At 43.5% G+C, this 24398-nt stretch overlaps 1 protein-coding gene across 1 annotated transcript in view; it reads right to left on the reverse strand.

Moving 5' to 3' along the window:
• SLC26A7 (solute carrier family 26 member 7) overlaps positions 1-24398 on the reverse strand; it is a 104406-nt gene that overhangs the window by 59536 nt on the left and 20472 nt on the right. Inside the window, exons 7-10 of the mRNA XM_073550505.1 lie at positions 20958-21105; positions 18602-18715; positions 5848-5925; positions 5665-5760 (exon numbers count right to left, since the gene is read on the reverse strand). Coding sequence (XP_073406606.1) covers positions 5665-5760; positions 5848-5925; positions 18602-18715; positions 20958-21105 — 436 coding nt within the window. The remainder of the gene's footprint in view (positions 1-5664; positions 5761-5847; positions 5926-18601; positions 18716-20957; positions 21106-24398) is intronic.

Here is a 24398-nt window from a genome sequence, read left to right on the forward strand (position 1 = left end):
CTTTTTTATGGAACTATTCGGTTCTAGTTTTCTAACTTCCTGTCTCACCTTTGCATCTTTTTCATTGGTTACATAGTAATTTAGGACTAATAATGATCATTTATATTTCCTGAGTTAGTTACTATTTTATCTACAGATTTGAACACTATATATAATTATTTTGCTGAATAATTGAGGTAGTGGTCTTAGGATAGGGGCCTACCTGGCCTGATATCCTCTTTCTTTGCTGTTTCTTGTTTTGTTATAATTGAAAATCTTCAATAAAATATGATGAAGCATAAAGATTATACATAATAAACTTTTCAATGAATACATACACATATAGTCCCTAAGTCACTGACTAATGGCTCAGTTGATTAAAACAGAGAGTAAAGACATCATGTATTGGCTGTCAGAGCGCTGCATTCACAGAGGGTGGGACAGTGCACATGTAAAGAGGGCTACTCGCGAGAACCCCATCATTTGGCAAAACAGGACACTTTTATCCCCGTTAAGGGGGTGCAGTAGTGCACATCCCTGATCACTGCTCCAGTCTTTCACTGTGGAGCTTTTGAGCGTGAGCCTCAGCTTTTTCCAGCAACAATCGGTGCAAACTGCAGCGATCAGATCCCACCGATCAGTAAGTTTTCATCTAGCGGCCATACCAATCTTCATTGATTATTTGAACATGAACAATGTCAATTTGAAATTCACTGTTTCCTACTCTGATAAAACTATACAATTCCTAGACATCGAATTGTGGAGTTGGGAGTTGTTTATACATCCATGTTCAAAAAAACAGTCAGTGGTAACTCCATGCTGCGATCATACAATAAGAACAATCCCGCAAGGGGAATTTTTGAGAGATAAATGGATTTGTTCAGGGGAGAATAATTTTGAAAAGGAAAGTGAAATCATCCAAAATAGACTAAAAGAAAGAAAATATAAGAACAGTGAAATTAATTCATCATATAAAAAAGTGAAACGATATGAATAGAGGGATCTATTAAAACAAGCAAAAAAAGAAAGATAAAGATAATTTAATAGCTACATTCAACACACCTTATAATTCTAATTTTAAGAATATTAGAAAAATATTTTCCAAATACGTTCCTAATCGTTGCTAAAAGAGGGAAATTACTGGTAAATATGCCGTCCTCTAGCTAATACACAGTAAAAATCAAAAATAGAACGGGGCTGACACAGAAAGGGTTTTTTAAGTGCAGTAAAACTGTTTACAGCAGTGTGAAAAAGTGTTTGCCCCCCCTCTTGATTTCCTATCCTTTTGCATGTTTGTCACACTTAAATGTTTCAGATCACCAAACAAATTTAAATATTAGACAAAGATAACACAAGTAAACACAAAATGCAGTTTTTAAATGAAAGTCTTTATTATTATTGGAAAAAAATCCAAACCTACAGGGCCCTGTGTGAAAAAGTGATTGCCCCCCCCTCCCTTAGAACATAAATTAATTGTGGTTTATCACATCTTTTGGAAGCTGAGTTCAAATTCCCTAGCCACCCCCAGGCCTGATTGCTGCTACACCTGTTCTCAATTAAGAAAGCCCTTAAATCAGACCTGCCTGACAGAAAAGTACACAAAAAGATCCTCCAAAGTTAGCCATCGTGCCACGATCCAATGAAATTCTAAAACAAATCAGAAACAAAGTAATTGAAATCTATCAGTCTGGAAAAGGATATAAAGCCATTTTTAAAGCTTTGGGACCCCAGCAAACCACAGTGAGAGCCATTATCCACAAATTGCAAAATTGTGGAACAGTGGTGAACCTTCCCAGGGGTGGCCAGCAGACGAAAAATTTCCTTAAGAGCGCAGCGAAGACTCATCCAAGAGGTAACAAAGACCCCACAACATCATCCAAACTTCAGGTCTCACTTGCCTTAGTTAAGGTCAGTTTTCATGACTCATGGCAGAGTTCCAAGACAAAAACCACTGCTGAGCAATACAAATATAAATAAAGGCTCTTCTCAGTTTTGTCATAAAACATCTTGATGATCGTCAAGACTTTTGGGAGAATATTCTGGACTGACGAGACAAAAGTTGAAATTTTGGAAGGTGTAAATATATTTATTTACTGTATATACTCGTGTATAAGCCGAGATTTTCAGCCCATTTTTTTGGGCTGAAAGTCCCCCTCTCAGCTTATACACAAGTCATATACCTGGGGGTCGGCAGGGGAGGGGGAGCGGGGGTGTCAGAGATAATACTTACCTCCCCTGGCGCGGTCTCTGCAGCTCCCCCGCTTCTCCACGGTCTCCCTTCCTGCCTTCAGCGGTCACATGGTACGTCTCATTAAACTCATGAATATGCGCATATTCATGAGTGTAATGAGCGGTACCACCTGACCGCTGAAGGCAGGAAGGGAGACTGTGGAGAAGCGGGGCTGTCGCTGCAGAGACCACGCCAGGGGAGGTAAGTATAGAGATATTCTCCTGTCCGGGGTGTCCATCGCTGCTCACCGCTGTCTGCTGCATCCTCTGTCTGTGATGTTTAGACAGCAGGAGGCGCGGTGACATGGTTAGTGTGCGCCGTGCCCTCTGCTGCCTGAACATCACTGACAGACGACATGGCAAACAGCGGTGAGCAGCGATGGCCCCCAGACAGGTGAGGTCCTGAGCAGAAAAGGTGAGTATGGCATTTTTTCTGCAGCAGCAGCATATGGGGGCATAATATATGGAGCATTTTATGGGGGCATATTCTATGGAGCAGCATATGGGGTCATATCCTATGGGGCAGTATATGGGGGCATATTCTATGGAGCAGCATATGGGGGCATATCCTATGGGGCAGCATATGGGGCATAGTCTATGGGGCAGCATATGGGGGCATATTCTATGGAGCAGTATATGGGCGCATAATCTATAGCGCATCTTATGGGGCATAATCTATGGAGCATTTTATGGGGGCATAATCTATGGAGCATCTTATGGGGGCATAATCTTTGGAGCATTTTATGGGGGAATAATCTATGAAGCATCTTATGGGGGCATAATCTATGGAGCATCTTATGGAGCCATAATCTTTGTGGAGCATTATATGGGGTGTTTTTTGTATGGATCATCTTATGGGGCCCATCATGAACTGTATGGAGCATTATATGTGGCTCCTGATTCAATATGGATATTCAAAAACATTTAACCTACTGATGTCTCAATTAATTTTACTTTTATTGGTATCTATTTTTATCTTTGAAATTTACCAGTAGCTGCTGCATTTTCCACCCTAGGCTTATACGCGAGTCAATAAGTTTTCTCAGTTTTTGTGGCAAAATTAGGGGGTAGGCTTATACACGAGTATATACGGTAATTATTTATTTTATATTACTTGCTTGTATAGCACCATTATATGTATATGTACATTATATAGCGCACTGTACAGACATTATCGGCACTGTCCTCAATGTATACCCCATTACATCTAGCGTAGAAGTAACCCATAATTTCATAAAAGGAACATCATACCAATGGTAAGATATAGTGGTAGTGTGATAGTCTGGGGCTGTTTTGCCACTACCAAAAAATCCAAAAGGAGAATGTCAGGCCATCTGTACGTGACCTCAAGCTGAAGCGCACTTGGGTTATGCAGCAGGACAATGATCCAAAACACACCAGCAAGTCCACCTCTGAATGGCTTAAGAAAAACTTTTTAAGACTTTGGAGAGGCCTAGTCAAAATCCTGACCATAATTTGATTAAGATGCTGTGGCATGACCTTAAAAGGGTGGTTAATGCTCGGAAATCCTCCAATGTGGCTGAATTACAACAATGCTGCAAAGATGAGTGGGCCAAAATTCCTCCAGAGCATTGTAAAAGACTCATTGCCAGTTATTGCAAACACTTGATTGCAGTTTTTTCTGCTAATGGTGGCTCAGAAAGTTATTAGGTTTAGGGGGCAATCACTTTTTCACACTGCATTTTGTGTTTTTATATCGGTGTCCAATATTTAAATCTGCTTGTTGATCTGAAATATTTAAATGTGACAAACATGGAAAAAAATATGAAATCAGAAAGGAAGCAAACACTTTTTCACACAACTGTATATGTCCATATGGTAGAAAGAAAAATCCTTAACAATGCCTAACAATAGAGAGCATATTATAGATGGATTCATAAATCGTGACACCCATCATTTGGTATATTGTGTAGAATTTACTAAATGCAGGTTACAGTACATTATATAGCGTGCGCTACAAGAAAAATGAAAGAAAGTGTCAGAACATATTAATATTGGTAATAATACTTATTCAGGAGGGACTAAACATTTTTTAGATATACATACTGTAGATGCAGAACTGATGGACTTATATTTTATGGTGCTGAATGAGTAACATTCCCTGAAAGAGGCTGAGACTGGAAAAAAAAAGTGTTCTTAAAGGAAAACTGTCAGGTCCCCCATGACCTCCAACCCAGCAGCATTCATTTATTTATGAGTAAATTCCCTGCCTAACCAGCCCTGTATAACGTTTTCTGGTAAAAATTAGGTTTAAAAAAGCATTTATATTGTCCCTGTTTCCTACGCTAATTAGTACTTTCACTAGATGATTTTGATTTGAGTGTTGGATCAAACACAGCAATGAAAGTCTATGGGTCCACAAGGGGTCCAATTGGGATATACACATTGTAACATTTCAGTCTCTGCCCTCAGCATAGACAATGGGAAGTTATAGTCTTATTACGTCACTGATTGCATAATAACTAGACTATAATGTTGAAACCAAAATGAATACCGTATATACTCACGTATAAGCCGAGATTTTCTGCCCATTTTTTGGGCTGAAAGTCACCCTGGCTTATACGCGAGTCATATATTGGGGGTCGGCGGGGGAGGGGGAGCGGGGGTGTCAGAGACCATACTCAACCCCTCCTGGTGCAGTCCCTGCATCCCCTGTTTCTCCGTAGGTCTCCTGCGACTGTGTTCAGGGCTACGTGGTACCGCTCATTAAAGCCATGAATATGCGCAGGTTTAATGAGCGGTACCACGTGACCGCTGAACGCAGGAAGAAGACGACCGAGGGAGAAGGAGGGGCTGCAGGGAAGACCGTGCGCCAGGAGGGGGTGAGTATGACAGGGGCAGAGCAATATTCACCTGTCCCCGTTCCATCGCCATGCACAGCTCTGTCTCCAGGTCCTCTGGCTGTGACGTTCAGCAGAGGGCACGATGACGTAGTCAGTGCGCGCCCTCTGCTGAATGTCTCTGCAGAGACCCGGGAGACACAGCGGCGCTCAGCAATGGATCGGGGACCAGTAAATATCGCCAGTGCAGGGGCCTGAGCAAGCGGCAGCACCTGGCCCCCAGCGATGAGAGGTGAGGATGTCATTTTTTTTTTTTAATTGCAGTAGCATATGGGGGGTATTTACGGAGCATCTTCTTGGGCCAGCATTAACCCTTGTGCAGCAGCATATGGGGGTATTTATGGAGCATCTTCTTGGGCCACCATTAACCCCTGTGCAGCATTTTATGGGGGTATTTATCTATGGAGCATCTTCTTAGACCACCATTAACCCTTGTGCAGCACCACCTCGGCTTATACATGAGTCAATTAGTGTTACCAGTTTTTTGTGGCAAAATTAGGGGGGGGGGCTTGGTTTATACGCGGGTCGGCTTATACACTACACGAGTATATACAGTATTTGTTTAATAGCCAAAATCCATTATTCTTGTACTCACCCAATCACATTTATCGACTTTCCAGTATTTCTTCAGATCTCTGAACTGTATGAGCATGCCCTTCAGGCCCACAACTATTATCGCGGCCAGGACACACTGCAGTGGAAATGTGGATAATATTAGTATTTTCCTATTTCAAGGTGCAGGTAAAAGATTCACTTCTCCGATCGTAAATTCCCTCACCATAGGAAGCCAGTATAAGAGCGGTGCTACAAAATAAATGACGATCAGGACCAATGCGCATGATATCAGGGAGGCCACCTGAAGAGCAAAGAAACACAGTCACCTACAGCATAACAATAAGTGTTACATCTGCTGTATACTTGAAACACAGAAAAGCACAGTAATACAAATAAAAATACTCTGTTGTAAAGAAGTAACAGTAAACAGCAAGTGCTAGTAAAAAGATGATAAAAACAGGGTATTTGGTTGATACGTTTTTTTGAAAAAATGTATACTAAGCCGCTCTACCAAATGTCAAGGTAACCCCCTCAGAGCAGTCCCTAACTGATGTATTTAGAATCATAGAATCGTAGAGTTGGAAGGGACCTCCAGGGCAATCTGGTCCAACCCCCTGCTCAAAGCAGGATTCGCTAAATCATCCCAGTCAGATGTCTGTCCAGCCTCTGTTTGAAGACTTCCATTAAAGGAGAACTCACCACTTCTCGTGGCAGCCTGTTCCACTCATTGATCACTCTAACTGTCAAAAAGTTTTTTCTAATATCTAATCTGTGTCTCCTCCCATTCAGTTTCATCCCATTGCTTCTAGTCTTTCCTTGTGCAAATGAGAATAAAGTTGATCCTTCTACAATGTGACAGCCCTTTAGATATTTGTAGACAGCTATTAAGTCTCCTCTCAGTCTTCTCTTTTGCAAACTAAACATTCCCAAATCCTGCAACCTTTCCTCATAAGACAGGGTTTGCAGACCGGTCACCATTCTGGTCGCTCTTTTCTGAACTTGCTCCAGTTTGTTGATGTCTTTTTTAAAATGTGGTGCCCAAAACTGGACACAATATTCCAGATGAGGTCTGACCAAAGAGGAGTAGAGGGAAATAATGACTTCACGTGATCTAGACTGTATGCTTCTGTTAATACATCCTAGAATTGCATTTGCCTTTTTTGCTGCTGCATCACACTGTTGACTCATATTCAGTCTGTGATCTATTAGTATACCCAAGTCTTTTTCACATGTGCTGTCACTTAGCCCTATTCCTCCCATTCTGTATATGCTTTTTTCATTTTTATTGCCCAGATGTAGTACTTTGCATTTCTCCCTGTTAAAAACCATTCTGTTAGTTGCTGCCCACTTCTCCAGTTTATTTAAATCTTTTTGAATCCTCTCTCTCTCTTCTCTAGTATTAGCTATCCCTCCTAGCTTTGTGTCATCAGCAAATTTAATCAGTTTACCCTCAATTCCTTCATCTAAATCGTTGATAAAGATGTTGAACAATACAGGGCCCAGGACAGAGCCCTGTGGTACCCCACTTGAGACATTCTTCCAACTGGATGTGCAGCCATTTACGACCACTCTTTGGGTCCGATCACTAAGCCAGTTATGAATCCACCTAACAGTTGCCTTGTCCATTCCATACTTAGTCATTTTTTCAATAAGGATTGTATGAGAGACTTTGTCAAATGCTTTGCTGAAGTCAAGATATACTATATCTACAGCATTTCCTTGATCCACCCAAATCAGTGATACCGTCATAGAAGGAAATTAAGTTAGTCTGACATGACTTATTAGTTACAAACCCATGCTGACTCTGTTTAATCACTTCATTCTTATCCAGGTATTGACATACATGTTGTTTAATAATTTGTTCAAAGATCTTTCCTGGTATAGAAGTCAGACTCACCGGCCTATAGTTGCCTGGGTCCACCTTCTTCCCCTTTTTGAAGATAGGAACAACATTTGCTCTTCTCCAGTCTTCTGGCACTTCTCCTGTTCTCCAAGAATTTTCAAAGATTATGGAGAGGGATTCAAAAATTGATTCTGCTATCTCCTTCAGTACTCTGGGGTGTAATTCATCTGGACCTGGAGACTTGAATTCATTTAGGTTAGCTAAGTGTTTCCTCACTATCTTTCTGTTTATAGATATCCTGGATTCTTCTATTCCCTTAATAGGACAGTGAAGAACAGTTGATGTTACATTTCCTTTCTGAGAGAAAACAGATGCAAAATAGGAATTTAAAAGTTCAGCCTTCTCAACATCCTGTCTTACCATTTCATCATTTTCATCCTGTAAAAATCCTATAGCATCTTTGACTTTTCTTTTACTTTTGACATATCCCCAAAATCCTTTATTATTGCTTTTGACATCTCTTGCAAGCCTCAATTCATTTTCAGCTTTAGATAATCTGATTTGTGCCCTCCAGGTTCTGCAGACAGCATTATATTCTTCTTTAGATATGCCTCCCTCTTTCCATTTTATAAACATTTTTTTCTTTCTTTTTAGCATGTGCTTAAGTTCTGTGTTCATCCATCCTGGTTTCCTTAAATGCTTCCTATTCTTCCCTCTTTTCGGAATTGTTAACAACTGTGCTTTGAGAATTTCATTTTTCAAGATTTCCCATCCTTCCTGGACATTTTTGTCTTTAAGGATATCCAGCCATTGGATCCCTCCAATTCTCTTTCTGAATCCCTTAAAATCTGCCTTTCTGAAATCTAACCTTGACGTCTGAGTCTTCACAGGTCTTCCGCCTCTAGTTATCCAAAATTCTAAAATAGCATGGTCGCTACCTCCTAGGGTCCCAGCCACTTTTACCTCCTCAACCATTTCCTCCCTGTTTATAAGGATTAGATCCAAGGTAGCAGTTCCCCTTGTTTTCTCCCTTACCTTTTGGGAGATAAAGTTGTCAGCAAGAGAGGATAAGAATTTCCTTGACCTGCTAGTTTTGCCTGAGAGAGATTCCCAACAAATGTCTGGATAGTTGAAATCTCCCATGACAACTATGTCATATTTTGTCTGTCTATGAAGGACACACAGTGCGTCACCCAGCTTTGCACATAGACTTGCCTCTGCACCTAGCATTCACATGGTATGTCCATCCACCCAGCTCTCCTGCTCTCCTGCTGTCTGTCTATGAAGGACACACAGTGCGTCACCCAGCTTTGCACATAGACTTGCCTCTGCACCTAGCATTCACATGGTATGTCCATCCACCCAGCTCTCCTGCTGTCTGTCTATGAAGGACACACAGTGCGTCACCCAGCTTTGCACATAGACTTGCCTCTGCACCTAGCATTCACATGGTATGTCCATCCACCCAGCTCTCCTGCTCTCCTGCTGTCTGTCTATGAAGGACACACAGTGCGTCACCCAGCTTTGCACATAGACTTGCCTCTGCACCTAGCATTCACATGGTATGCCTTTCAGCTAACCCCAGCTTACCCCAGTGTTATTTATGACCTTGTTTACTCTGGCTTGATCATATACATCTGGTCCACTCTTAATTGTCTGGCCAAGATGAGCAGAGACCACTCCTCTCTGCTTCACACCTGACTGCACTTAGTTGTACATATATTGCAGAGTACAAGTCTGCATAGACTTCAGTCTGCATTGTGATTGCTATAAGTGTGTGCTAGAAGTGTGAAGATTAATTTAAGAATTAAAACCAGAAGGATGAATACAGACTGTGCCCTGCTACCTGCCACCATCGCACTCTAACAAGCATCTCTATTCTTCCGACAGGTATGTCCATCCACCCAGCTCTCCTGCTCTCCTGCTGTCTGTCTATGAAGGACACACAGTGCGTCACCCAGCTTTGCACATAGACTTGCCTCTGCACCTAGCATTCACATGGTATGTCCATCCACCCAGCTCTCCTGCTCTCCTGCTGTCTGTCTATGAAGGACACACAGTGCGTCACCCAGCTTTGCACATAGACTTGCCTCTGCACCTAGCATTCACATGGTATGTCCATCCACCCAGCTCTCCTGCTCTCCTGCTGTCTGTCTATGAAGGACACACAGTGCGTCACCCAGCTTTGCACATAGACTTGCCTCTGCACCTAGCATTCACATGGTATGCCTTTCAGCTAACCCCAGCTTACCCCAGTGTTATTTATGACCTTGTTTACTCTGGCTTGATCATATACATCTGGTCCACTCTTAATTGTCTGGCCAAGATGAGCAGAGACCACTCCTCTCTGCTTCACACCTGACTGCACTTAGTTGTACATATATTGCAGAGTACAAGTCTGCATTGTGATTGCTATAAGTGTGTGCTAGAAGTGTGAAGATTAATTTAAGAATTAAAACCAGAATTGAACCAGAAGGGAACTGAAGGTAACTGGACACAGTCACTGTAAACAATGTTTCTGTTTGTTTTCACTTTCACCCCAATAATCCTTCACTTTCTGCTAATTCCCCTAATCCCTACTCCTAGTAAGGAACTGTTCATCTCTTCTTCAATCCTCCCCATCCACCTCACCTCCGCCTCAAAACTGTTCCTTAACATACAATCCTCTGTCTCCAAACACAGACAGCCCCCTCATGCCCTCTCCTGCTCCCACCTGCTAACACTTTCTCTGCTCCTTCTCACTGCTGGTGATATCTCTCCAAATCCTGGTCCTCCTCACCACATTCCCACAGTCATTTCTACCTCCCATCCACGCTCTATCACAACCTTCCGTAACCTCTCCAACCTTATACCCATTCACCCAGCCCCCGCTTCCCCAGTCCCACTAACAGGAGCTCTGTGGAACGCTCGCTCTGTCTGCAACAAGCTTTCCTACATCCATGATCTTTTTGTTACTACCAAACTCTCCTTCCTCGCCATCACCGAAACCTGGCTCACCCCTTCTGACACAGCCTCTCCTGCTGCACTTTCATATGGCGGCTTCCACCTTTCTCACACCCCCCGCCCCAGCAGCAAACATGGTGGAGGAGTTGGTTTTCTCCTGTCAGATACCTGCTCCTTCACCCCAATCCCACTGCCACCCTCTGTTACCCTCCCTTCCTTTGAGGTGCACTCTGTGCGCATCTACTCCCCCTCCAACCTCCAACTGGCTGTCATCTACCGCCCCCCAGGGCCAGCCACCACCTTCTTTGACCACTTCACCACCTGGTTACTTCATTTCCTTTCCGCGGACATCCCTACTATCATCATGGGCGACTTCAACATCCCCATTGACACTTCCCTCTCAGCTGCCACTAAACTTCTATCTCTCACTTCCTCCTTCGGCCTCACTCAATGGTCTTCTACAGCCACCCACAAAGATGGCCACACACTGGACCTCATCTTCACCCGCCTCTGCTCCCTATCTAACCTCTCTAACTCACCTCTTCCTCTCTCTGACCACAACCTGCTCACATTCTCTTCCCTCTTCACTCCATGTCTACAATCCCCACCCCACAAACTTTCACACCCTCGCAGGAATCTTAAACACCTTGACCTACACTCATTCTCCGAATCCCTCCTCCCTCTTACAGATATAAGTTCCTTACACAATGCGGATGACGCTGCCGCTCTATATAACACCACAATAGCTGTAGCTTTGGAATCCGCTGCCCCACTTACACATACCAAAACTCGCAAAATCAACAGACAGCCCTGGCACACCAGCCTGACCAAAGAGCTGAGGCGAGCTTCCAGGGCTGCTGAGCGCAGATGGAAAAGATCCCACTCCAACGAGCATTTCATCGCATTCAAACAGTCCCTCACTACTTTCAAGACCACACTCGCCACAGCTAAACAAACCTACTTCTCATCTCTCATATCCTCCCTGTCTCACAACCCTAAACAGTTATTCAACACCTTCAATTCTCTCCTCCTCCCCCCAGCACCTCCTCCCTCCCCACTCATCTCAGCTGAAGACTTTGCCTCATTTTTCAAGCAGAAAATTGATAACATCAGGGACAGCTTTGGTCAACAACCCCCAGAGCCCTTCCTCCCGACTTCCCAGCCCTCCACCTTCAAAACCAACTTCTCCACCATTACAGAAGATCGACTCTCCACTCTACTCTCAAGATCACATCTCACCACCTGTGCACTCGACCCGATCCCATCCCACTTCATCCCAAACCTCACCACAGTCTTCATCCCCACCCTTACCCATCTCTTCAACCTATCACTAACAACTGGTGTTTTCCCCTCAAGCTTTAAACATGCCTCCATCACACCTATCCTCAAAAAGCCCTCTCTTGACCCATCCTCTGTATCTAGCTATCGCCCTATATCACTTCTCCCATACGCCTCCAAGTTACTGGAACAACACGTCTACCTTGAACTGTCCTCCCATCTCTCTTCTTGCTCCCTCTTCGACCGCTTACAATCTGGCTTCCGGTCACACCACTCCACTGAAACTGCCCTTACTAAGGTCACCAATGACCTCTTAACTGCCAAGAGCAAGCGACACTACTCTGTCCTCCTCCTCCTGGACCTGTCGGCTGCCTTTGACACAGTGGACCATTCCCTATTATTACAGACCCTCTCATCCCTCGGCATCACAGACTTGGCCCTCTCCTGGATCTCATCATACCTAACAGACCGGACATTCAGCGTCTCCCACTCACACACCACCTCCTCACCTCGCCCCTATCTGTCGGAGTCCCACAAGGTTCAGTCCTAGGGCCCCTGCTGTTCTCTATTTACACCTTTGGCCTGGGACAGCTCATAGAATCTCATGGCTTTCAGTATCATCTTTATGCTGATGACACACAGATCTACATCTCTGGACCAGATATCACCTCCCTACTAACCAGAATCCCTCAATGTCTGTCCACTATTTCATCCTTCTTCTCCACTAGATATCTGAAACTCAACATGGACAAAACAGAATTCATCATCTTTCCCCCATCTCACGTGACCCCCCCTACGAACCTATCAATTACAGTAAATGACTGCCCACTCTCCCCAGTCCCACAAGCTCGCTGCCTCGGAGTAATCCTTGATGCTGATCTCTCCTTCAAACCACATATCCAAACCCTTTCCACTTCCTGCCGACTTCAACTCAAAAATATTTCACGCATCCGTTCATTCCTCACCCAAGAATCTGCAAAAACCCTAGTCCATGCCCTCATCATCTCTCGCCTTGACTACTGCAACCTCATGCTCTGCGGCCTCCCCTCAAACACTCTCGCACCCCTCCAATCTATTCTAAACTCTGCTGCCCGACTAATCCACCTGTCCCCCCGCTATTCCCCAGCTTCTCCCCTCTGTCAATCCCTTCACTGGCTCCCAATTGCCCAGAGACTCCATTACAAAACCCTAACCATGACATACAAAGCCATCCACAACTTGTCTCCTCCATACATCTGTGACCTCGTCTCCCGGTACTTTCCTGCACGCAACCTCCGATCCTCACAAGATCTCCTTCTCTACTCCCCTCTTATCTCCTCTTCCCACAATCGCATACAAGATTTCTCTCGCGCATCACCCCTACTCTGGAACTCTCTACCACAACATATCAGACTCTCACCTACCATCGAAACCTTCAAAAAGAGCCTGAAGACCCACCTCTTCCGACAAGCCTATAACCTGCAGTAACCACCGATCGACCAAACCGCTGCACGACCAGCTCTACCCTCGCCTACTGTATTATCACCCATCCCTTGAAGATTGTGAGCCCTCGCGGGCAGGGTCCTCTCTCCTCCTGTACCAGTTATGACTTGTATTGTTTAAGATTATTGTACTTGTTTTTATGTATACCCCCCTCACATGTAAAGCGCCATGGAATAAATGGCGCTATAACAATAAATAATAATAATAATAATAATAATATTTTTTGGAGAACTTGGCCATTTGATGCATAAAGAGTTCATCCATATCTTCAGCTTGCACAGGTGGCCTTGTAGTAAATGCCTACAATGGTGTCCTTTCCATTGTTCTGTCCTTGTATTCTTACCCAAACAGTTTCCACAGAACTCCCAGTCTCTGAAGCTTCAATCTCTGTGCAGATATACGCGTTTCTAACATACAATGCGACACCCCCTCCTCGTTTATCAAGTCTGTTTCTTGCAAATAAGTTGTATCCTTCTAGTCTTGTATTCCAATCATGTGTATTGTCCCACCAAGTTTCAGTGATTCCAATGACATCATATTTCTTTTCCTGTGTTAGTAGTTCCAATTCTCCTTGTTTGTTGCCCATGCTTTGTGCATTAGTATAGAAACATTTTAGTTTGTGATTGGTTTCTCTTTCTCCAATATTTTTATTAATTAGATTCTTTCGTCTTTGTTCTTCCTTTCCACTTCTAATAGCAGAGTTCTCAATAGCATTTGTCAGGTGTATGGCTTTTTCTGGTCTTTTGCTTCCCTTCCCATGTTGTTCTAGTTTAAAGCTCTCCTTACAAGTGTAGCAAGGCGACTTCCAAATACATGCTTTCCAGTCTTCGTAAGGTGCACCCCATCTCTAGCAAGTAGTCCATCATATAAGTAGTTCACTCCGTGATCCAGAAATCCAAATCGTTGCTGACGGCACCATCGACGTAGCCAGTTGTTCACCTGCAGAATCTTATTCCACCTCCTTGTTCCATGGCCATCCACTGGGAGGATGGAAGAGAAGACCACCTGCTCTCCCAGTTCTTTCACTTTCTTGCCTAAGTCTTCAAAGTCTCTGCAGATGGTTTCCAGATCGTTTCTTGCGGTGTCATTTGTCCCCACATGTAGTAGCAGGAATGGGTAGTCATCTGTAGGTCTGAAGAGTCCTGATATCCTGTCAGACACATCTTTAATTTTTGCACCTGGAAGACAGCACATTTCTCTTGAAGTTATATCCGGTCTGCAGATAACGGCCTCTACCTGATCATGTGTAGAGTACCTATATGAGCGGGATTCAGACAGGTAATGTCCGATGTGGACACGCTGCAGAGGACGGAATTTATGTCCATGGCCCCTTGTCAGTTAAAAAGCATTTATCACCAAAGTTCTGCTTCTTCTAACCTTAGCTGACCCTCCTGGAATACAGAAATCACTACTGCTCTGGCAAAAATTAAGAGACCACTTTCAAATGTTCAGTTTGTCTGATTTTTCTCTTTATAGGTATATTTTTAAGTAAAATGTAAACTGTTCTTTTAGTCTATAAAGTTCTGACAACATGTCTCCGAATTTCCAAGCAAAAAATTTTGTATTTTTTTCTGACAAAAAAAATGGCCAAAATTAAAAAAACAAACAAACAAACAAACAAACAGTGCTTTCAGACTTCAAACAATGCTAAGAGAACAAGTAATAATCATTTAGAAACAACAAGGGCGGACCTACCGCCCGTGCAGCCCGTTCATTGAACGGGGGCCCGGGGGAGAGGGTGCCCCTCCCCTCCACCATCGCATGGCTAATTATTTCAAAATTCAAATTAGCCATGTGTAGCGCAAGGAGGAGAGCAGCGCTGCGGGAGCGGGTATGACTCCTCCTGAGCAGGGTCGGCGTTAGGGGCAGGCAGCTGCCGAGGGCCCCCATTCCCCAGGGGCCCCCAGCCAGCGGCACATCACGCAGCCGCAGTGCAGGCGCGAGGAGAAGGTGAGGAGTGTGTTGTGTTTTTTTTGTTTTTCTTTAAATCAGTGTGAGTACTGGACTGTGGGGCCATGCTGGGGGGGGATATATACCACGCTGGAGGGGGCTATATACCATGCTTGGGGGGGCTATATACCATGCTGGGCTGTACTATACCATGCTGGGGGGGCTATATACTATGTAGAGCTGTATTATACCATGCTGGGGGGCTATATACCATGCTGGGCTGTATTATACCATGCTTGGGGGGGCTATATACCATGCTGGGCTGTATTATGCCATGCTGAGGGGGCTATATACCATGCTGGGCTGTATTATACCATGCTGGGGGGGCTATATACCATGCTGGGCTGCATTATACCATGTTGGGGGGGCTATATACCATGCTGGGCTGTGTTATGCCATGCTGGGGGCTATATAACATGCTGGGCTGTATTATACCATGCTGGGGGGGGCTATATACCATGCTGGGCTGCATTATACCATGCTGGGGGGGCTATATACCATGCTGGGCTGTATTATACCATGCTGGGCTGGCTATATACCATGCTGGGCTGTATTATACCATGCTGGAGGGGCTATATACCATGCTGGGCTGTATTATACCATGCTGGGGAGCTATATACCATGCTGGGCTGTATTATACCATGCTGGAGGGGCTATATACCATGCTGGGCTGTATTATACCATGCTGGGGGGGGCTATATACCATGCTGGGCTATATTATACCATGCTGGGGGGGCTATATACCATGCTGGGCTGTATTATACCATGCTGGGGGGGCTATATAACATGCTGGGCTCTATTATACCATGCTGGGCTGTATTATACCATGCTGGGGGGCTATATACCATGCTGGGCTGTATTATACCATTCAGGGGGGGCTATATACCATGCTGGGCTGTATTATACCATTCTGGGGGGGGCGATATACCATGCTGGGCTGTATTATACCATTTTGGGGGGCTATATACCATGCTGGACTGTATTATACCATTCTGGGGGGCTATATACCATGCTGGGCTGTATTGTACCATGCTGGGCTGTATTATACCATGCTGGGGGGGCTATATACCATGCTGGGGGGCTATATACCATGCTGGGCTGTATTATACCATGCTGGGGGGCTATATACCATGCTGGGCTGTATTATACCATGCTGGGGGGCTATATACCATGCTGGGCTGTATTATACCATGCTGGGGGGGCTATATACCATACTGGGCTGTATTATACCATGCAGGGGGGGCTATATACCATGCTGGGCTGTATTATACCATTCTGGGGGGCGATATACCATGCTGGGCTGTATTATACCATTTTGGGGAGCTATATACCATGCTGGACTGTATTATACCATTCTGGGGGGGCTATATACCATGCTGGGCTGTATTATACCATGCTGGGCTGTATTATAACATGCTGGGCTGTACTATACAGCCCAGCATGGAATACAGCCTGTATACCATGGTGGGCTGTATTATACCATGGTGGGCTATATACCATGCTGTGCTGTATACCATGGTGGGCTGGGCTGTATACCATGGTGGGCTGGGCTGTATACCATGGGGTGATGTTATATACCATGAGAGGTACATTTTAAATTATATTCTATAGGGGGAGGCGCTGTTATATAATATGGGGGCCAACATTATATTCTATAGGGAGGTGGGCTGTATTATATTCTATTTGGGGCTACATTATATTCTATAAGGGGGCTGTAGTATATGTATTATATTATATGGGGGCTGCACTAGACTATATGAGGAGGGCTACATTGTATTCTATGGAGGGGCTACATTATACTATATAAGGGTCTGCATTCTATACTATGAGGGTGTTGCCATACATTCTATGGAGGGGCTGCATTATACTATATGGTGGGACTGCATTATATTCTATGGGGGGGTTACATTATATTCTATACAGATATTATATCCAGCCCTGCATAGCCTCAATATTAGATAACAACAAATAACAAATAACTTTGTTGCCCTATGAAGGGCGGGGAGGGGCCCGAAAAATTTCTTGCATAGGGGGCCCACTACAGTCTGTGTCCGCCCCTGAGAAACAACAATACTGATGTTTTAAATCAGGAAGAGTTCTGAAATCAGTATTTTGTGGAATAACCATGATTTTTCAAAACCGCTTTCGTGCATCTTGGCATGTTTGCCACCAGTCTTTCACACTGCTTCTGGGGCAAAAATTTAAGCAGCTATTTGTTTGATGGCTTTTGACTATCTATCATCCTCTTGATTACATTCCAGAGGTTTACAATGGGGTCCAGGTCAGGAGAATGGGCTGCCTATGACAGGGTTTTGATGTGGTGGTCTCTTAATTTTTTCCAGAGCTGTAGATGATTGCACTTTCTCCCTTTCAAAGAAACTAAATGCTCTTTGCTCGCTCTAACCAGGTCCAGCAGTGAGTCTCTGTCGCTGCTCCCAATGTCATGTCAACAGGGCTAAAATCAATGAATTGAGTAGCTTTACTTGCTTAGACGGCACAAGCCACTCAGAGCCACTGAGCTCACTGAATGTCAGCAGTGCTGGCAATGTGAAGTCAACACTAGAGATAATAACAGTCACCAAGAGCAGCGGTGAAGACTCTGAGCTGGACCTGGAGAGGGTGAGTAAAGCTAGTTTGATTTTTTTAAAGAACTGTGCCTGGGTACATGAGTTATTGAAACCAGAACTTCCCTTTAGTACAGATCAAACTGTCTATATAAAACTGAACCGCTCTCATAGTTCTACTAGTCAACATTCGAAACAGTCAACGAGATGATGGTCAGTGATACCTAAAACGGCTTATGGACAATCCAGGCACAAAATGAGAGACACCTGCGCTAAAAGCCTTCAGGGAAGTACAGCCTATGGGAGAAAACGGCTTATGGACAATCTACCTAACCACAAACAGAAGAGTTTTCGGGAAACTCACAGATGAGGTGCATATGGCTATACGAGTGGTTAGATTGTTAAGGAATCTATCACCCCAAGTTTTCTTTTACTTCTCCATGAATCCATCCGATCATGACAACACTCTCCTTGTGTGTAGCCCCACTACCAATTTCTGTTGGTAGAAGACCAGTACTTGTCTAAACCGTAAAATATGTTTTTTCCTAAAATTACTCATTGGTGGTCCATAAATCTGTAGGAAACTGGACTCTATAATGTTTTGTTATGCTGGAAACAGTCTGCCAAGCGTGAACCCTAAATTTATGGATATACCACTGACTCACTATGTGCACAGTCACATTGGAAAGCATAGCTGTGCATGTTGTACAGTACATTTGGGGCTGAGAGATCCTGATGTATTCCAGCCAAATATATCCTAATGGGCACTGTTTTGTTTTATGTTTGGCTATGGAAGTCTGTGGGCACGTTGGCATGTACATAGGGAGGTCTTCCTGTTGAATGGGCTCCTCTTGGCCTGTCCTGAGCCTTTGCTTTACATTTTCATCCACATAACACTGACAACGAAGGATGCTGACCTGGGTTTTCGATCCAATGCCATATAACAGAAAAGTACGGACGGGGGCTCCTGAATTTGGAATGCAAAAGAAAAATGATGGGATAATATTGCTCAGTCCATGGGCAAAGAGTTCCTGCAAGAAATAAAGGATTAAGTCTTCACAACCAGATGTTCGCAAAATGTTCTAATTCCTCTAAACATGATGGACCATGATGAACCTAGTAATCATTCTGTGTTGTCATCATTTAGTATATAAAATGAATCAGTCACTAGGCTCAACCCTCCTATGCTGTCTATATGGGCATGCAGGTCATAGGAAGCTGAATAAAATGATACTGTCACAGGGAAATTGTGACAGTGGTGTCAGACGATCGCAGCGTCTGGTGACACATACACCTACAATAGTTAGAACAATTTCAACATCCTATTAGCATTTTTGACTTTCTTTGCTCTGGTGCTGCAAGGGTTAAACTGCTTAGTTGGATTTCTGGCGTTCCCTGTCTTGGGTTGTACCAGCTGTTCTGAGTTTGTTACTCCCTGCAGGTTTAAGAACCCTCCTCCTTGCTTCTGAGCTTGCCAGTGATAGTTTACCACTTCCTGGTTTGGAGTTGTTGGAGTGTACAGAGTCTGTATCAGGTGATTCAAGTTATATTCAGGAGATTTCTCAGTGGTTTGGTTTGTGGGTTTCCTTCTAATCCTATTCTCATATTTTCCCACCTATTTTTTCCTTGTTTCCCACTCTGTTGTCTGGTGAGTGTTTTTGTATGATTGTAGTGTACCCCTGTTTATCTGGTTTGTGTAACCACGTAGGCTTCTGTCCCAAACCCTCCTTGGTGGTGAAGGAGACAGATAAGCGTTTAATTAGGAGCTTAGCAAGGAACAAGACCCCAGTATCTCCACCATCAGGGGTAACCCGGGGGACAGGCATAGCCTAGGGTTCCTCTAGCTCTATGGACAGGATAGGAGAGCATTGTCTCTTAGAATCTTTTTGTTTTACATGACAGATACCTTATTGTCTATAATCTGTTGTTTTATTCTACAGAATGCCATGTTTTTCTTCATATGTAAATGAGCTCTTAAGATCTATGGGACAGACCTAGATCTTCCTGAGAACTTGCCTCTAAGGCTTATTTTAAATGAAAGGAGGTGTTACCAGTGTGAGACATGTAATGACTGACAGTCTGTTCTCCTGATCTAATTGTCTCACACTTTTAACTACCCTTTCATTTACAATAAACCCTTGAGGCACATTCTCAGGGAAATCTATGCCCGGCCCATAGATCTTAACACCTTATCTACATATATAATGTGGCAATGGTAATGTGTAAAGAATAAGTAATATGCATAGTGTATAAGTAACGCATGTGAGTAGTGTATAGTGCAGTGTTAGCACAGGATAAGACATAGCTTAGTGCTTAGGATAAAGATAATGACTGTAAGTAAGCTAGGACATTAGTACAAGATACAGTTAATGTTTGGGAATAACCCACAGGGGAGGGGATAGTGCCAGGCAAAACAGACTGTTTCGTGTTTAAAGGCAGTTGGAGTTTGTTAGTGACAGTGACAAGGACAAGTTCAAGGTGAAGTGGGCTGAAAGCATGAGGAGGATTAAAGAATAGAAATATTTGGAAAATCTGAGATGCGCAGACAGTGGGTTGGAAATAATCTAATTTCTTCAAAGTCGTTAAGAGCACTTCTCACTTTCACATCAGTAGGAAAGAGGCATTATTGATGTGGTGTCTCTCAGCCACTTGCCAGGCATTGGCAGCTATCATGCACTCATCCAATTCTAATTATTAGGACAGAATACACAATACCTGCCAACCATGCCTGACACCTGGCATAATTTTTGTAGCACCTCTCACTTCGCCAATGCAAAGAAGGGAGAAGTGCTGAATAATACTACGTTCCCACAATGAGTATTTGGGGAGTTTTTGATATTGTAGATTTTCTGCACCTATTAGCTAAATTATGTTACTTGTGTTTTTTTCATTGCATTTTTGACTGCAGTTTTTTGTCTATTTTCATTTTCATGTTTTAAATAAAGCTGCTTTGTTTTTGATAAGTCCTGGTATTTGGATTTGATAAAACTTTATTGATAAAGTCATGTGCAGATTACATGCGTTTATTACTTGCGGATTTTCCTCAGCTGATGCAATTTAAGAAAAATCCACTCATAAAACTCAGTGTTTGTAAGCCAAAACCAGGAGGGGGTGATACATACAGAAGTGGTGATGTGTTTCTATTATACTTTTCCTCTGATTGTTCCACTCCTGGTTTTGGCTTAAAAATACTGATGTAAAATACTGACTAAATACTGAACATGATGTTAATCTCCAAATGCATCACTTCAATAAAACATAGGTGTGGTTTACCTGATTTTCACACACTGGGTATTTAAACTTTTTGGATGAGTTGTACGCAAGAAATATCGACACAGCATATCCAACAATGGCCACCCCAAAAGCTTCCACAACCACATGCTGGAGGGTGTCCATTGGTGGTGCCTGAGGATGGGGTATTCTAAAAAGATTGTAAGAGAGAAACAGCCATTACTGTGAGATTGTAACTTATTCAGTCTTTAGTAGGAACATTAAAGGGGCTTTCTTCAAAGTGACCAGCTCTTCTGTCCATAAAGCTGATGGAGGACCTGGTGACCAGACCTGTCCATCAGCCTCATCCAACTGAAAAGCAGCATTCCCAAGTCACAAGCTCCTCTTTCAGCAGCCACTTTATGGACTAGAGAGCTGTACAGTCTGTCAGGAAATCTGCATTGATGAGAGGAGAACATTTCATACTATTGTGAGGGAAACACTATTACATAGGTAAGTGCCACAAAATTATGTCCCCAACACATCAGTTAATATAAAGACAAAATGGCCAACCAATTTAGGGCCACTCACTGGTGCCTTGGTGCAACCACTGCAGTTTGTTCAGTAATGCCCATACAGATGTAAAGCCCTGATCTTTCATTGAAGCAAATCAGAAATTTTCAGAGACACAAGACTTAAGTTTTACTCCATTAAACCACTCATTCCCACGGCGTATTAGTTTCTTTGCTCCAATACACATCTAATTTATGCATTTATGGTGTTTCCAGGATTCTATGATCTCCTTGCATTTACTCTGCTTATTTCTGTGAATAATGCTGATACATGACTGGGATGGTCAAGATCGTCCCACCAGCCACCGTGACACTGAGACATGTAGATCGCAGAGGTCAAAGGCTCTTAGTATTGTTATAATTAGAGATTAGCTAACCTTTCTTTGTTTGGTTTGGCAAACGTCCAGATGTTCACCAAACAGTTGGTCACACACACCCAAACCCCTTTAAATTCAATGGGAGACAAAACCAAACCAAACCCACAGACATCACCTTCAGGGGGGGCAAAAAGCTTCACAAACAGCTCAAACTAAGGGCAGACACCAGGAAAAGTGGAATCAATTGACCCAGAGTACAAATAGTATAATTGCGCAGCATGGATGCAGGGCTTGGACCAGTATTTCTAGGTGAAACATTGATCAGTAACAGGTGGATGAGTGACAGGTGTAGGCCCGGTGCTCTGAATGACCTTCAAAATTCAGCCAACACACATGAAGGAGTCCAAACATTTCCAAAAATTATGGGCAAACAACAGGAAAAGTGGCATCAATTGACCCACAGTAGAAGTTTTATAATGGCACAGCATAAGTCAGCCATGGGCCATGCATGAGGTATCAGGGTATGGGCCAGCATGTACAGCTTTGAATTTAAGTTTCAATTAAGGCGAGGTGAAGGACTGGTGTAAGCCTGCTGTGCTGGGAGCCCTGATACCTCATACAACAGCTCAAACTGCTTTTTTGCTCATCCACACTCAAGTGCCACAAACATCAGTTTCGTAGACTACTATTGGTATAAAAATGTAAGGATAGTAACACAGGTAGTTGACTGATCAATTTACCCACAGCATAAATTTGATAATGACACAGCAGCAGACAGCCAGCCTGATGTATCAGGGTCTGAGCCAACATTTATAATTTTTAATTTAAGTTTAAATTAAGACAAGGTGGCTGAGGGACTGGTGTAAGGTTGTTTTTCTGGGAGCTCTGATACCTCATGCAACAGTTCAAACTGGATTTCTGCTCAGCCACACTAAGATGGCACAAATATCCGCTTGGTTGAGCACTATGTTATAAAAATATAAGGATAGTAACACAGGTAGTTGACTGCTGATCAGTTCAACCACAGTAAAAATTTGATAATGGCTCAGGAGTAGTTATGAGCGAGTATACTCGTTGCTCGGGTATTTCAGAGCATGCTCAGGTGTCCTCCGAGTATTTTGGTGTGCTTGGAGATTTAGTTTTTGTCGACGTAGCTGCATGATTTGCGACTGCTAGACAGCCTGAATACTTGTGGGAATTCCCTAACAAACAGGCACACCCCACATGTATTCAGGCTGTCCAGCAACCGCAAATCATGCAGCTACTTAGACACAAGCTAAGTCTCCAAGCACGCCAAAATACTCCGAGGACACCCGAGCATGCTCGGGAAAACTCGAGAAATGAGTATACTCGCTCATCACTACTCAGGAGCAGTCAGGAAAAGGCCATGCATGAGGTTTCAGGGTCTGGGCCAGCATTTAGAGGCTTTAATTTAAGTTTAAATTAAAATGAGGTAGGTGAGGGACCGGTGTAAGCCTGCTGTGCTCTGAGTTCTGATACCTCATGCAACAGCTCTAACTGCTTTTCTGCTCAGCCACATTCAGGTGGCGCAAATATTAGCTTCATAGACTATTGTTTGAAACATATAAGGCTAGTAGCACAGGTAATTGACTGAAAGTAATTGCAGATCTGCCGGTCTGGGAGCCCTACTGCTACAGGCAACACACATGAAGAGACTCAACTTGGAGTAAAAACATTTCAAAACTTTATTGCCACACACCACTAAAGTGGCATCAATTTCCCCAGAGCTCTGACATCCCTTTCACTACAGGCAACCCACCAGATGGAGACCCAACTTGGAGTCTCCAAATTTTCAAAAATTATTGTCACACACCACTAAAGTGTCAGCAATTTCCCCAGAGTAGAAATAGCATAATTGGCCTCTGACACCCCTTGTACTACAGACAACCCACCAGATGGAGACCCAGCTTGGAGTCTCCACATTTCAAAAAGTTGTTTGTAACATCAGCAGCAGTAGCAACAGCAGGCATAGAAGCCACGACAAACGTGTCACAGACTGCAATAAAGCGAGATCAATGCATGACACTAAAAACTACACCATCGCCTAGTCTGCCCAGTATGTGACTGGGGTGCAAAAGTCATTGGATATCTATGACTTGTTCATCTTGAAGAAAGCTAGGCGGTGTGGAGAAATGGGGGATCAGTGGGTAAATCAAATCCCCCTTTATCACCCCCTTAGGGAAAAAGAATAAAATTAAAAAAAGTATTTATTTCCATTTTCCCGTTAGGGTTAGGGTTGGGGCTAAAGTTAGGGTTGGGGCTAAATTAGGGTTGGGGCTAAAATTAGGGTTAGGGATGGGATTAGGGTTAGGGGTGTGTTGGGGTTAGGGCTTGAAAATTGCAAAATTTTCACCAAATTTCCGTTTTTTTACAAATAAACGCAAGTCATATCAAAGAAATTTTACCACTATCATGAAGTACAATATGTTGCGAGAAACAATGTCAGAATCACCAGGATCCATGGAAGCATTCCAGAGTTATTACCTCATAAAGGGACAGTGGTCAGAATTGTAAAAATTGTCCCGGTCATTAACATGCAAACCACCCCTGGGGGTAAAGGGGTTAATCAAGGATGTGCAAAAACCCTAGTCCAT

This window comes from Dendrobates tinctorius, unplaced genomic scaffold (assembly GCF_039654945.1).
Source record: "Dendrobates tinctorius isolate UK_male_01 unplaced genomic scaffold, ASM3965494v1 ptg000165l, whole genome shotgun sequence".
In the NCBI taxonomy this organism is placed as follows: domain Eukaryota; kingdom Metazoa; phylum Chordata; class Amphibia; order Anura; family Dendrobatidae; genus Dendrobates; species Dendrobates tinctorius.